This window comes from Myxine glutinosa, chromosome 4 (assembly GCF_964187855.1).
Source record: "Myxine glutinosa chromosome 4, kmMyxGlut1.1, whole genome shotgun sequence".
NCBI classification, from domain to species: domain Eukaryota; kingdom Metazoa; phylum Chordata; class Myxini; order Myxiniformes; family Myxinidae; genus Myxine; species Myxine glutinosa.
This window is the reverse complement of record NC_136264.1, coordinates 74,291,898-74,304,712: the sequence shown is the minus strand read 5'-3', so window position 1 is coordinate 74,304,712 and position 12,815 is coordinate 74,291,898. Positions and strand designations below refer to the sequence as shown.

The following is a 12,815-nucleotide window of genomic DNA, read 5'->3' as shown; positions in this document are numbered from 1 at the left end:
TACACCTTGATTGGAGTCCACCTGTGGTTAATTCAATTGATTGGACATGATTTGGAAAGGCACACACCTGTCTATATAAGGTCTCAAAGCTGACAATGCATATCGGAAAAAAACCAAGCCATGAGGTCGAAGGAACTGCCTGCAGAGCTCAGAGACAGGATTGTGTCGAGGCACAGATCTGGGGAAGCCTACAAAAAAATCTCTGCTGCATTGAAGGTTCCCAAGAGCACAGTGGCCTCCATAATTCTTAAATGGAAGAAGTTTGGAACAACCAGGACTCTTCCTGGAGCTGGCCGCCCGGCCAAACTGAGCAATCGGGGGAGAAGGGCCTTGGTAAGAGAGGTGACTGAGAACCCGATTGAGTGTAGATTGATGAGGTAAAAAATGAATTTAAACGATTTCAGAATAAGGCTGCAACATAACAAAATGTGAAAAAAGTGAAGGGGTCTGAATACTTTCTTTCTGAATGCACTGTATATATATTATATATATATATATATATATATATATATATATATATATATATATATATATATACACATATATATATATAGTATATATCAACAGTCGTGGCCAAAGATATTGGCACCCTTGCACTTTTTTCAAATATTGCACCATTTCTTCCAGAAAATTGTGGAAATAAAAAAATATTTTGGTATCCATATGTGTATTTCATTGGTTTGCAGTGGAACAAAACAAAAAAAGTTGAAAAAAATTACAATCTTAGCTTATTCCATACAGAAATCCTAAAATGGTCCGGACAATATCATGGGTACCTTTTAGAAGTTGTTAGAAATAATTAGATTTCAAGCAGGTGATTCTCCTTTACTTTGAAATTTTACTCACGTATGGTGAGTTGCAGTTGCCTGCAATATAAAATAACTCATTCAATCAGTTTGAATGGAGAAAAGGAGTCATTCTGCTGTTTTGTGTCACTGCGTGTACCGTAATGAGTATGGAGAAAATACATAAAACCAGAGAATTATCTGAGGAGGTCAGACACAAGATTGTAGCCAGGCATGGACAAAGTCAAGGCTACAAGTCCATCTCCACTGACCTTGATGTTCCTGTGTCCACCATACGCAATGTTATCAGGAAGATTAACGCCCATGGCACTGTAGCCAACCTCCCTGGACGTGGCCGCAAGAGAAAACTTGATCAAATATTGCAGTGAAGGATTGTTCGAATGGTGGAGAAAGCATCTCAATCAACTCCCAAACAGATTCAAGCTGACTTTCAGACACAAGGTACGACAGTTTCAACTTGCACCATCCGTCGCCAACTCTATGAAAGGGGTAGGTTCTATGGTATGGACTATTCTATTGTAGGACTCCTCTGCTGTGAAAGCCCGACTGGAGTTTGCCAAAACACACCTGATCAAGACAAAATCCTTCTGGGAGAATGTCCTGTGGACAGATGAGACCAAATTAGAGCTTGTTTGTAAAGCACGTAATATCTATGTTTACAGAAAACAAAATGGAGCTGTCAAAGAAAATAACACCTTCCCTACAGTCAAACATGGAGGGGGGTTCAGTGATGTTTTGGGGTTGCTGTGCTGCCTCTGGCACTGGGTGCTTTGAATGTGCGCATGGCATCATGAAATCAAGAGATTACCAAGACATTTTGAAGCACAATGTTCAACCCAGTGTTAGAAAGCTGGGTCTCTGTCGAAGGCCATGGGTCTTGCAGCAGGACAATGACCCCAAACACTTCAAAAAGCCCCCAGGAATGGTTCAAGACAAAACGCTGGACTGTTCTGAAGTGGCCAGCTATGAGTCAAGATCAAAATTCCTTTGAACACCTGTGGGGAGATGTAAAAACAGCAGTTGGGAGAAGGCACCCTTCAAATCTGGGAGAACTGGAGAAGTTTACACAAGAAGGGTGGGCCAAACTGCCAGTAGAGACGTGTAGGAAGCTCATTCATGGCTATAGGAAGCGCTTGACTGCAGTTAATTTGTCCAAAGGCATCCCAAATATTGGTAACAGCAACTCATTGAGGACACAAGATGGTTGAAGAAGCCTGAAGGGATGTCATTGCAGATCTGTACTAATGCCTGCCGCAGTTGGACCAACGTCGCCCGTTCGATCTCAGGTCTCAGGTGTCAACTTCGATCTCAGGTGTCAATAATTTTGTCAATGCCATTTCTTTTTATTTTCTGATTTAAAAGGATATAATTAAGTTCTGAATCAAAAACAAAGGTTCTGTAATATTAACAGTGAAATAAAGAATTGTGGACACCAAATATTTTTTTTGAGAAAATTGTGAGTTTTTTTTTAAAAAGTGCAAGGGTGCCAATATTTTTGGGCATGACTGTATATACGAGTATATATATATATATATATATATATATATATATATATATATATATATATATATATATATATTGTTGCGGATATGAGGACTGTATATATTTTTTATTGTGTAAATTATTATTATTGTTTATTCTGCGCCCCCCTACCTCCGGAGCTGTGTAAAGGTGAAAGGGCATCCCATAATTAGTCCACAAGCATACACGTCAGCCAAATAATAGAAGACCCCTGTTTGATAGTTATCTCTTATTCTGTGTTTTAGAGTAAGGCTGTGTCTCCCATTAATTGAAGTACTCCATTGCACCAGTGAAAGAGAATAGATCCCCTTTCCTTCCCATCCCCAAAATCTCCATTTCCTTTTACATCCCCTTCCGTCATTGCCGGGCCTCGATTCCCAATTACCTCCCCTCCAATAACCGCCATTGAACATGTGCTTGAATCGGGGAAGAAAGGCGTGCCCGCCCGTCGTCATCAAGGGCGGAGCCAGAGGGTCGCGCGACCAACCAGGGCCGAGGTGAGCACCCCGATGGGCGTGTCCTGAAGGCCGGCGGCTTAATCGCCGGAGGCGCTATAAAAGGCGCGCACGCGAGTGGGTCGTGAGTTGGTCGTGAGTGGAGGGTCAGTCAGTGGTTGCGTTGGTTGCGGTAAGAAGTCGGTGGTGAGAAGTGGTGGCGTTGAGTGGTCAGTGGTTGCGTTGGTTGCGTTGAGTTGTCGGTGGTGAGGAGACACCAGGGCCAAGAGAGAGAAGGTTCAAGGGCCATTACCAGCAGTTGCGCCAGAGATGGCAGACGCGCCCTGAGCTGAGCCAGAGAAGCAGCTTTGGCTCCACAAGCAGCGTTGACTCCACCAGGCAGCTTCAACCCGTTACCCCGCGGGGACCAGATAGCGGTGGCATCGGTGGCCGTCGAGGTCCAGCCGACGTCCCGTGCGGGATCAAGCCCGAACCATCTGCCCCAGCTGAACCTTCCCATTCCTCCTTCCAACATTCATTCCATTCCATCCTTCTTGTGTATGTGAGTTTGTTCTGTTTGTTCTGTCCTGGGTTAATTAAGCTGGTATAAGTTAATATTTGCACTGTGTCACCTGCGTCTTATGTGTTGTAAATAAACCTTGATTGCTCCTTTTTGCTTGTGTAAATAATAAATCCCATTACTCGTCTGTACGTCTTCTCGTTTTATTCCTTTTCCTCTTTGCATTTCGTCGTTTTAGTCTTTTCCCAGATTGGGCAGCTGCGGTGCGATACGGCCAAAGTTCTGGGTGAATCGGGTGAGTCGGGGATCCTGTAACGGTCGCGGTTGGACCATCCGCTCGGCCCATCATACCATCTAAACCGCGATCAGTAACAATATATATATATATATATATATATATATATATATATATATATATATATATATATATATATATATATATATATATATGCTCCATCATAGAGAGATGTGTACTTTCCTTTGGTATTTTATTTTGTACCCCCTCCCCTGATAAAGATGATTTTCTTTACACTTTGATGTAGATATTCTTTTTATTTTCATCAATATTGTCGACCAATTTTTGGTAGTAACTTCAAAACTCCACCTTGACCTCATTTGTATATATTGTGCTCGTTCTTTCTCCAAGTAGCCAGATGTGCCAGGCTTCTGACATATTGGTGAATTTCTGCTTTGATGATGTATAAGAATACCAAAATGACAACCATTTAGTTTGGAAGCAGGTGCATGCCGACGTCATAATGAAACCTGCTTCTCTTGTCTCTTTGGTGAATATCAAACTGTGCATTACTTTTTCATGTTGGTGATTTTGATATTTATATGAGAAACAGAGGAGACTGCATATGAGCAAAGCAACTCCATTTCACAAAGTGCTGATTATATTGCAACATCATTGTGTGCACACCTATGCGATTACTTTTTTACCATTTTGTACATCGGAACTCCCATAATTCTGACAACCTGTCTTGCACCAAAGCCGTACTCCGACTGCCGTGGTTTCATCAATTATATGAGAGGAATTTAATGAATAAAGGAAGAGATGTATGGGAAATAAGAAAAATGGCAACGTGGGAAAGGAGGAAGAAGAAAAAAACATGAAAAGAGCAAGGGAGAAGAAAGATGGAAAAGGATGGATGTGGGATAAAGAGAGGGGCAAGGAAGAGGGATGGTAACACAGATGAGAGCAAGTCCTATAGTCATGTCATGGCTGAAACATATCATGAGATTCTCTGAAGATAAAAGGTGATAAGATGTTCCCAAAATTACGCTCCATTACGTTTTTACTGCGTTTTTGTCGAATAGTCAAATTATTTAATCCATCTTGGATTAAATCCCTGGTGTTGGCTTAGCGGTTAGGGTGCCGGCTTAGGATCCGAGGATCCTGGGTTCGAATCCCGGTCGATCGCTGAATTAACGCCAGGGGGGTTGACTCAGCCTGTCATCCTTCTGAGGTCGGCAAATTGAGTACCAGCTTGCTGGGATGAATGATCCCGGTGTGTACCCCGGTTTAGAATAGGTACACCGTATCCCTGCGCATCGTAAGAGGCGACCAAGGGTTGGCGTCAGGAAGGGCATCCGGCCAAAAAATAACAAAAAAACATTGCCTCAAACAGGGAACCATGATTGTCATGGGGCCCGCAAGGCTAACCCCCGCTCTAGCGGGGAAAATGGCCTTAAAACGATCATTCATTCATATTCATTCATCTTGTGGAATGTCGAGCATACAGTCACGTGAAAAAGTAAGTACACCCCATGTAAAGTTTTGACTTTTTCAACATATTTCAACATACAGCTATTTGATCTTCATTTCAGCAATATTGATAGATAAAGGTGATATAATATAACAAATATCATGAAACATTTACATTTTGTAGTCCTGGTGTTGGGCTAGCGGCTAGGGTGCCGGCTTAGGATCCTAGGATCCTGGGTTCGAATCCCGGTCGATCGCTGAATTAACACCAGGGGGGTTGACTCAGCCTGTCATCCTTCCGAGGTCGGCAAATTGAGTACCAGTTCACTGGTAATTCCCTGCTTGTCGTTAAAGGCGGCAAAAAGGGTTGGCGTCAGGAAGGGCATCCGGCCGTAAAACATTGCTTCAAAAAGGGGACCGAAAAACAACAACAACCACAGTTCCCGAAAAAGGCCAACCCCCACTTGCGGGGAAAAATGGCCTCTAAAGGTGGTTTTTATTTACATTTTGTAGTCCATTCTATAATTTAAATAAACGTAAATGCAAATTTCGCATGTGGAAAAAGTAAGTACACCCTACGTTTATCACTACTTCAAATACCTAAAATTAGAATCAGGTGCACCAGCTCAGGTGCAAATGATTAGAACGTCGTCAGAGAGGATCTTGGAGGAACCTGTCTTATTTAAACCTCAGACATTTAGTTTGGTTTGCTCTTTGTTGTTGAAGTGTGTGGTGTCACCATGCCTATATCAAAATAGCTCTCTGAGGCCTTCAGAAAGAAGGTTATAGATGCCTATGAGTCTGGGGAGGGATTTACAAAGATCTCCAAACAATTTTAAATCAATCATTTGACTGTCCGGAAGATCATCTACAAGTGGAGAAGATTCCAAACAACTGCCAACTTGTTCAGGTCAGGCCGCCCCAGTAAGTTCAGCCCGAGAGCAGACCGCAAGATGCTGAAAGAAGTCTCTAAGAACCCCAGAATGTCATCACGGGACTTACAGGTAGCTATGGCCACTGTTGATGTCAAAGTGCACGAGTCTACCATTAGAAACAGGCTGCACAAATTTGATCTACATGGGAGGTGTGCCAGGGGGAAACCTTTGCTGTCCAGAAAGAACATCAGGGCAAGACTAAAGTTTGCCAATAAACACCGAGGCAAAGACCAGCACTTCTGGAACAATGTGCTCTGGACAGATGAGTCAAAGGTAGAGCTATTTGGCCACAGCACCAGAAGACATGTTTGGCGAAAACCAAAGACAGCATTTGACCACAAGAACCTGATACCAACTGTAAAGCATGGTGGTGGAAATATTATGGTTTCGGGCAGCTTTGCTGCATCAGGGCCTGGGCAGCTCACCATCATAGAATCCACTATGAATTCTTCATTGTACCAGAGGGTGCTTGAGGATAATGTGAGGCCATCTGTCAGAAAGTTGAAGCTCAACCGAAGGTGGACCTTGCAACATGACAATGACCCGAAACAAACCAGTAAATCCACCAAGGAATGGCTGAAAAGAAAGAAATGGAGGGTTCTGGAATGGCCAAGTCAAAGCCCGGATCTAAATCCCATCGAGATGTTATGGGGGGATTTGAAACGAGCTGTGCATGCAAGAACCCCCTCAAACATCGCACAGGTGAAAGAATTCTGCATGGAGGAGTGGGCAAAAATTTCTCCCAGTCGATGTCAGAGACTGGTGGACAGTTATAAGAAACGCCTACTTGAGGTTGTTTCTGCCAAAGGGGGCAATACCACCTATTGGAGCCAAGGGTGTACTTACTTTTTCCACATGCGAAATTTGCATTTATGTTTATTTAAATTATACAATAGACTACAAAATGTAAATGTTTCATGATATTTGTTGTATTATTTCACCTTTATCTATCAATATTGTTGAAATGAAGATCAAATAGCTATATGTTGAAATATGTTGAAAAAGTCAAAACTTTACATGGGGTGTACTTACTTTTTCACGTGACAGTATATACCCCTAAACATCTCACCTGTTGTCATTTTGTCCGAGAAGTTTTATGTACTCGTATCAGTAAAATGCATGCAAAGCTGTAACTCCTCTTCAAAACCGATTTATTTTTACCCTGCTCAAGCTGGAAATTACCTGGTTTACAAAAGGTTAATTAATGCCTCGTGTGTTTTTTAATCATTTTTAATGAGCTATATTTCCCTGAACACTGAACATTAATCTGCTCCCTTGGAACCTCAGTTTATTGTGTTTCCATTATTTTGGTGCCTCAGCCACATTAGGTAGCATAGAGGTGAAAGGTTATTTATGTTTTTGGGTACACTTTCAGTTAGTTGTGGCATTATGCATTTGAGACCGGTTTTCTATTGCACAAACCTTGCGAGTTTGCAGATACGGAGAGGGCGGTCAACATTTCCACCACATTTGTGTCGGGTTTCAAAAATATACATGCATTGTCCGTACTTGAGCATCTCACTGGCACATCTTGTGCTTAAGCACCCTTTGCATGAAAGAACACTTGTGAGGAACATATTGTGACTATTACTGTGTTCTACCTTTTCAGACGTCAGTGCAACAATTCCTCTGGCTTCTGGTGCCAAAAAGACTGCAGATCAGAGTCTTAACCCACTCACAAAGATGTTAAAAAATCCTACAAAGGTGGTGCTTTTGCGGGTGAGTGCTTCTGTCACATACCACAAACTATGTGGATATGTAACATTTCTTTTTTTGCATTTGGAAAGTTCCTACCTTTAGTTTTCTCATGAAAGGGAATATGTCTGATTTAGAAATGGGCATCTTACATATTATCATGACAAACTCCATTTAACCCTGTCTTCTCTTTGCTTTATTCTTTTAATCTTTTCGCTTTTTTGCATACAAGATCGGGGCTCGTGTAAGAGCTAACATTAATCACAAAAAGACAAACTGACACACAAAACATATGATAAAGGGAGCGGGAGACAAGATTGGGAGAGAGAGGGGAAAACAAAAGTACACCATTTGAGAGCAGGGACATCGGGAGATCTGGGGGAGGGAGAAGGCTTGGGGGAGGGGGCATGGGAAGGGAGGGGGGGGGGGGTGGGAGAGGTATAAAACACATGGACACTGCTAGGACTTCCAGGAAAAAGGTCGGTATTTCAAAAATTGAATCTGGGGTGAATTAACGGCGGTAGAAAAGATCAAGGTTTTGGATGGTGGAAGGTAAGAGATGGTGGTGAACAGCTGTTTTAAAGACCTGGAGGGAGGGAGGGAGGAGTGGGATTGAAGAGAGTGAGGGAGTTTGTTCCAGAGGCGGGATTAAAGAGGAATGAAAGAGTGAAGGTGAGCAGAGAGTCTTGGTTTTTGGCAGTTTAACCAGAAGACGGTTGCAGGCAGATCTTGTGCGACGGGTAGGAATATTTGGAGGACAGAGCGCTGGGGGAGCTCGGCCAGAGAGGAGTCGGTGGAAGACAGAAAGACCACCAACTTGCCTGCGGTGAATAACTGAAAGGCCCTCGGAGTTAGCTTCATCGCGGAGATTCCAATGATTCTGTAAGCTTTGATTTCAACAGCGTGAAGTCGAGCTAGGTGTGAAGCAGGAGCTTTGACCCAGAAGGGACAACAGTATTTCATTGAGCTGCGGATGAAAGCCTTGTATGTGGTGATGAGCTCAGGTGTGCCAAGGAAGGACTTCACACGACAGAGGATGCCCAGTCGGCGACTGGCTTTGGAGGATAGCTTGGAAACGTGGTTTTCCCAGGAAAGATCATGGCAGATAGTCAGACCAAAACCTTGAATGACAAAACTTCTTGGAGAGGATGGTTGAGAAGGTACATTCAGAAGGTATTCAGACCCCTTCACTTTTTTCACATTTTGTTATGTTGCAGCCTTATACTGAAATCGTTTAAATTCATTTTTTTCCCTCATCAATCTACACTCAATACCCCATAATGACAAAGAGAAAATAGGATTATATAAAGTTTTGCAAATTTATTTAAAAGAAAAAACGGAAATATCACATTGACATAAGTATTCATACCCTTTACTATGACACTTGAAATTTAGCTCAGGTGCCTTCCATTTCTCTTGCTCATCTTTGAGATGTTTCTACATCTTGATTGGAGTCCACCTGTGGTAAATTCAATTGATTGGACATGATTTGGAAAGGCACACACCTGTCTATATAATGTCTCACAGCTGACAATGCATATCAGAGAAAAAACCAAGCCATGAGGTCGAAGGAACTGCCTGCAGAGCTCAGAGACAGGATTGTGTCGAGGCACAGATCTGGGGAAGCCCACAAACAAAAATCTCTGCTGCATTGAAGGTTCCCAGGAGCACAGTGGCCTCCATAATTCTTAAATGGAAGAAGTTTGGAACAACCAGGACTCCGTTTCGAGTTTGGAACAACCGAAAGCTGGCCGCCCGTCCAAACTGAGCAATCGGGGGAGAAGGGCCTTGGTAAGAGAGGTGACCAACAACCCGATGGTCACTCTGGCTGAGCTCCAGAGATCCTGTGTGGAGATGGGAGAAACTTCCAGAAGGACAACCATCACTGCAACACTCCACTGATCTGGGCTTTATGGCAGAGTGGCCAGACGGAAGCCTCTCCTCAGTGAAAGACACATGAAAGCCCGCTTAGAGTTTGCACAAAAGCACCTAAAGGACTCTCAGACTGTGAGAAACAAGATTCTGTGGTCTGATGAAACCAAGATTGAACTGTTTGAGTTCCATCTGGCCACACTGCCATAGGAAATGATCAGAAGAACCGATTGGAGCAGAAGTAGAGCAGCAGACATTTGCAGGGAAGTTCGTCATAAACAAGTCTAGAAGAGAAGATACTCAATTGACTGAGATCTGGTCGGGAAATTGACAGATTTTGTCAGTCCCAGTGAGTCGCAGAAGTCCTTTGCTGAGGTTCCATGGCTGGTGTGAGAGGAACCCACACCCAGCCAGCTGGCATGATGACAGTTGAAGTGGCAACATATGAGGAAGAGAGAGTTGGGATGAGTGGATAAAAGTTGGTCCATGTTGTCAGACAGGGAGATGTATATGGAGTCATCACTGTTTGGAGGACGGCACAGAACACATATGAACAAAAGGTGGGAGCGGAGAGGAAGCCGTAGCCAGAGGTACTCCTGGGGGTGGGGTGGATATAGGGCAGTGCAAGGAGAGTGAGGAGAGAGTTTTTGATAAAGATAGCAAACCCACCTCCAGGACGAGGCTCAAGTAATCTTACTATAATTCACCAAATGTCCGTCGGTCCGTTCGAAGGTACCGCAAAAACGGCTCAACCGATCGCAACAATATTTTGGGTGGGTATTCCTGGGACGCGTGGGAGTAAAATAGGCTATATTGTTTTTTCCATGTTTTTCAATTTTCCAGTTTTTCCAAACACGATGGAATAATATTTACAGATATGAACAGTGATGTGGCTTTTGTTGAAATTCTACGTACCAGGAGAGAGTAGATCGACTTCTGACGAACTCTTCCGATATAAACGTGCGGCTCTGAAGGAACACGGCAGCGTGTGCAAAGCGATTGAGAAACAGGTGTAGCGGCCGCTTCCGTGTTACACATTCGGCGCGCACTCTTCACATATAAACGTGCGACTGAGAAAGACGTGTAGCGGCCGCTTCCGTTTTGCAGAATTAAATCTTTTTTCAAAATGGTCGCCATGTACTGTTTAGATTTGGATGATTTGTGTGTTATATGATTCAACGGATGTTTATATGAATCGTTTAAAATAAAAAAAAGCCTTCTGATATTTTGCCTTTTCATTTGGGCCACCCAATTGAAGCCCCGCCCTTGGGCGGGTACCATTGCTAGTAATGATAACTTGAGAACAGGTGAATGGATTTTATATCAAACCATGTACAAGTATTATAATGATGTAATTGTGTGTGTGTGTGTGTGTGTGTGTGTGTGTGTGTGTGTGTGTGTGTGTGTGTGTGTGTGTGTGTGTGTGTGTGTGTTTGTATTGTATGTGTTTGTGTGTGTGTGTGTAATTGTGTGTGTGTGTGTAATTGTGTGTGGGTGTGTAATTGTGTGTGGATGTATATATGTGTAGTATATATATGTAGTATATATATGTAGTATATATATATATATATGTATGTATATATATATATATATATATATATATATATATATATATATATATATATATATATATATATATATATATATATATATATATATAGATATATAGATATATATATATATATTGTTGCGGATATGGGATTTGGCCTCCATCCATATCCGCTTGTAAATATTCCCCTATTTCCCCAATACTCCCCAACTATCCCCAATCCCCCATTCCCTAGTCCCATTGTCTGTAAACAACACTCTGTAGAACCGACCTTCCCCTTTTTCCCCCATTAAATGTCGTGCCCAGGTTCACCGCATCTCACGTAGACAACTATAGGACATCTTGCTAGTTATTCTTAGTCTATGTCAGTTAAGGACTCGTTTCCATTAATTCTGACTCTTCGTTGCACCAGAATGTGATTGTATGGCACCAGTAGTGAGTTTAGGACCTCCCCATACCTCCTCCCATCTTCCTCATGAAACTACAACAACAACAACAACTACAACAACAGCGCGCGGGGAGTGGGCGTCCTCACTCCGGCTTGGTTAGCCGCCATTGCCCATGTGCTCCGACGGGGTTACCACGAAGGGGCTGACTGTCAGCTCCTCGTCAAGGGCGGAGCCCGGTAACCCCCCCCGCACCCAATAAGAAGCGGCGGGCCGATTCCATCTGGGCCGGAGCTAACGAGCCGAGGGCGTGTCACTCCCCGCTGGATATACGCAGCCACTTACCGGAGGTGACGTCAGATGAGCCCCCAGCTTGAGGAGAAACAGAGGCGACCTCCAGCGCGACGATACCTCCCCGCATATATCTGGACCGGACCGTGTGGATCCTGTCCCTGAGCCAAGGTGCACCTTGTGCTGTCCATCGACTACCTGCCCTTCCTTGCCATCAATCCCTGTGTGAGTCAGTCTTGTCCTGTTTATCTGTGGTCTGTCGGGGCTACTATAAGACCGTTATTAAGTGCCCACCTTCCTATGCTGTACCTCTTGTCCTTGTAGTCTAAACGTTCCGCATACAAATATTATAACCTCCTCCGGAGGTCTTGAGAACTGTACCCCTGGTGTCGTGTCATCTAATCCCAGCCGTTGTGTCCTTTCCTTCATTGATCTAGCGTAGCGCGACTCGGCCAACGTTCGAGTATAATCGGGTAAACTGTGCAGACGCGGTCATACCAAACCGCTCGGTAAACTAACATCCAAAACCGCGTCTGTAACAATATATTATCTGTAATCTGGTTCTCCAACCTCATGAGCGAACATCATGACGTCATCGCCATGCATGTCCGCATTGCCTGCTCATCATCATCGCCATTGCCTCCTGTAGTAACTCCCAACCGCATCCAGGTCGACTCCATATGATGAGTGGATACCAGAGATAACGTTACCGTGTGGCAGGCGGTGCTTATCGCTCCCAGCAAGGTGCAGCAACAGCTGTATGGGACACCTTGCTGGCGGTTCTCCACTGATGATATGAAGGTCGCATCGTGACTGATATGTATATATATATACACGTGTGTGTATGTATGTGTATGTGTGCATGTGTGTCTATGAATAAGAGAGAGATAGAATTGTGAGGAACAGAAATGAAAAAAACGAGGTGGTGTGTGTGTGTGTGTGTGTGTGTGTGTGTGTGTGTGTGTGTGTGTGTGTGTGTGTGTGTGTGTGTGTGTGTGTGTGTGTGTGTAACTCCCCCCCTCCCCGTGTGTGTGCGACCCACTCCGTGTGTGTGTGTGTGTGTGACCCACTCACTGGTGCAGTGTGCGTGATGGGGGT

The 12,815-nt window shown here is 43.7% G+C and overlaps 1 protein-coding gene across 4 annotated transcripts in view; it reads left to right on the top strand.

The window, feature by feature from the left end:
• RBM17 (RNA binding motif protein 17) overlaps positions 1-12,815 on the top strand; it is a 71,707-nt gene that overhangs the window by 49,143 nt on the left and 9,749 nt on the right. For all 4 annotated transcript variants that reach the window (XM_078775967.1, XM_078775965.1, XM_078775966.1 and 1 more), the window contains exon 9: positions 7,534-7,643. In XM_078775967.1, coding sequence (XP_078632093.1) covers positions 7,534-7,643 — 110 coding nt within the window. The remainder of the gene's footprint in view (positions 1-7,533; positions 7,644-12,815) is intronic.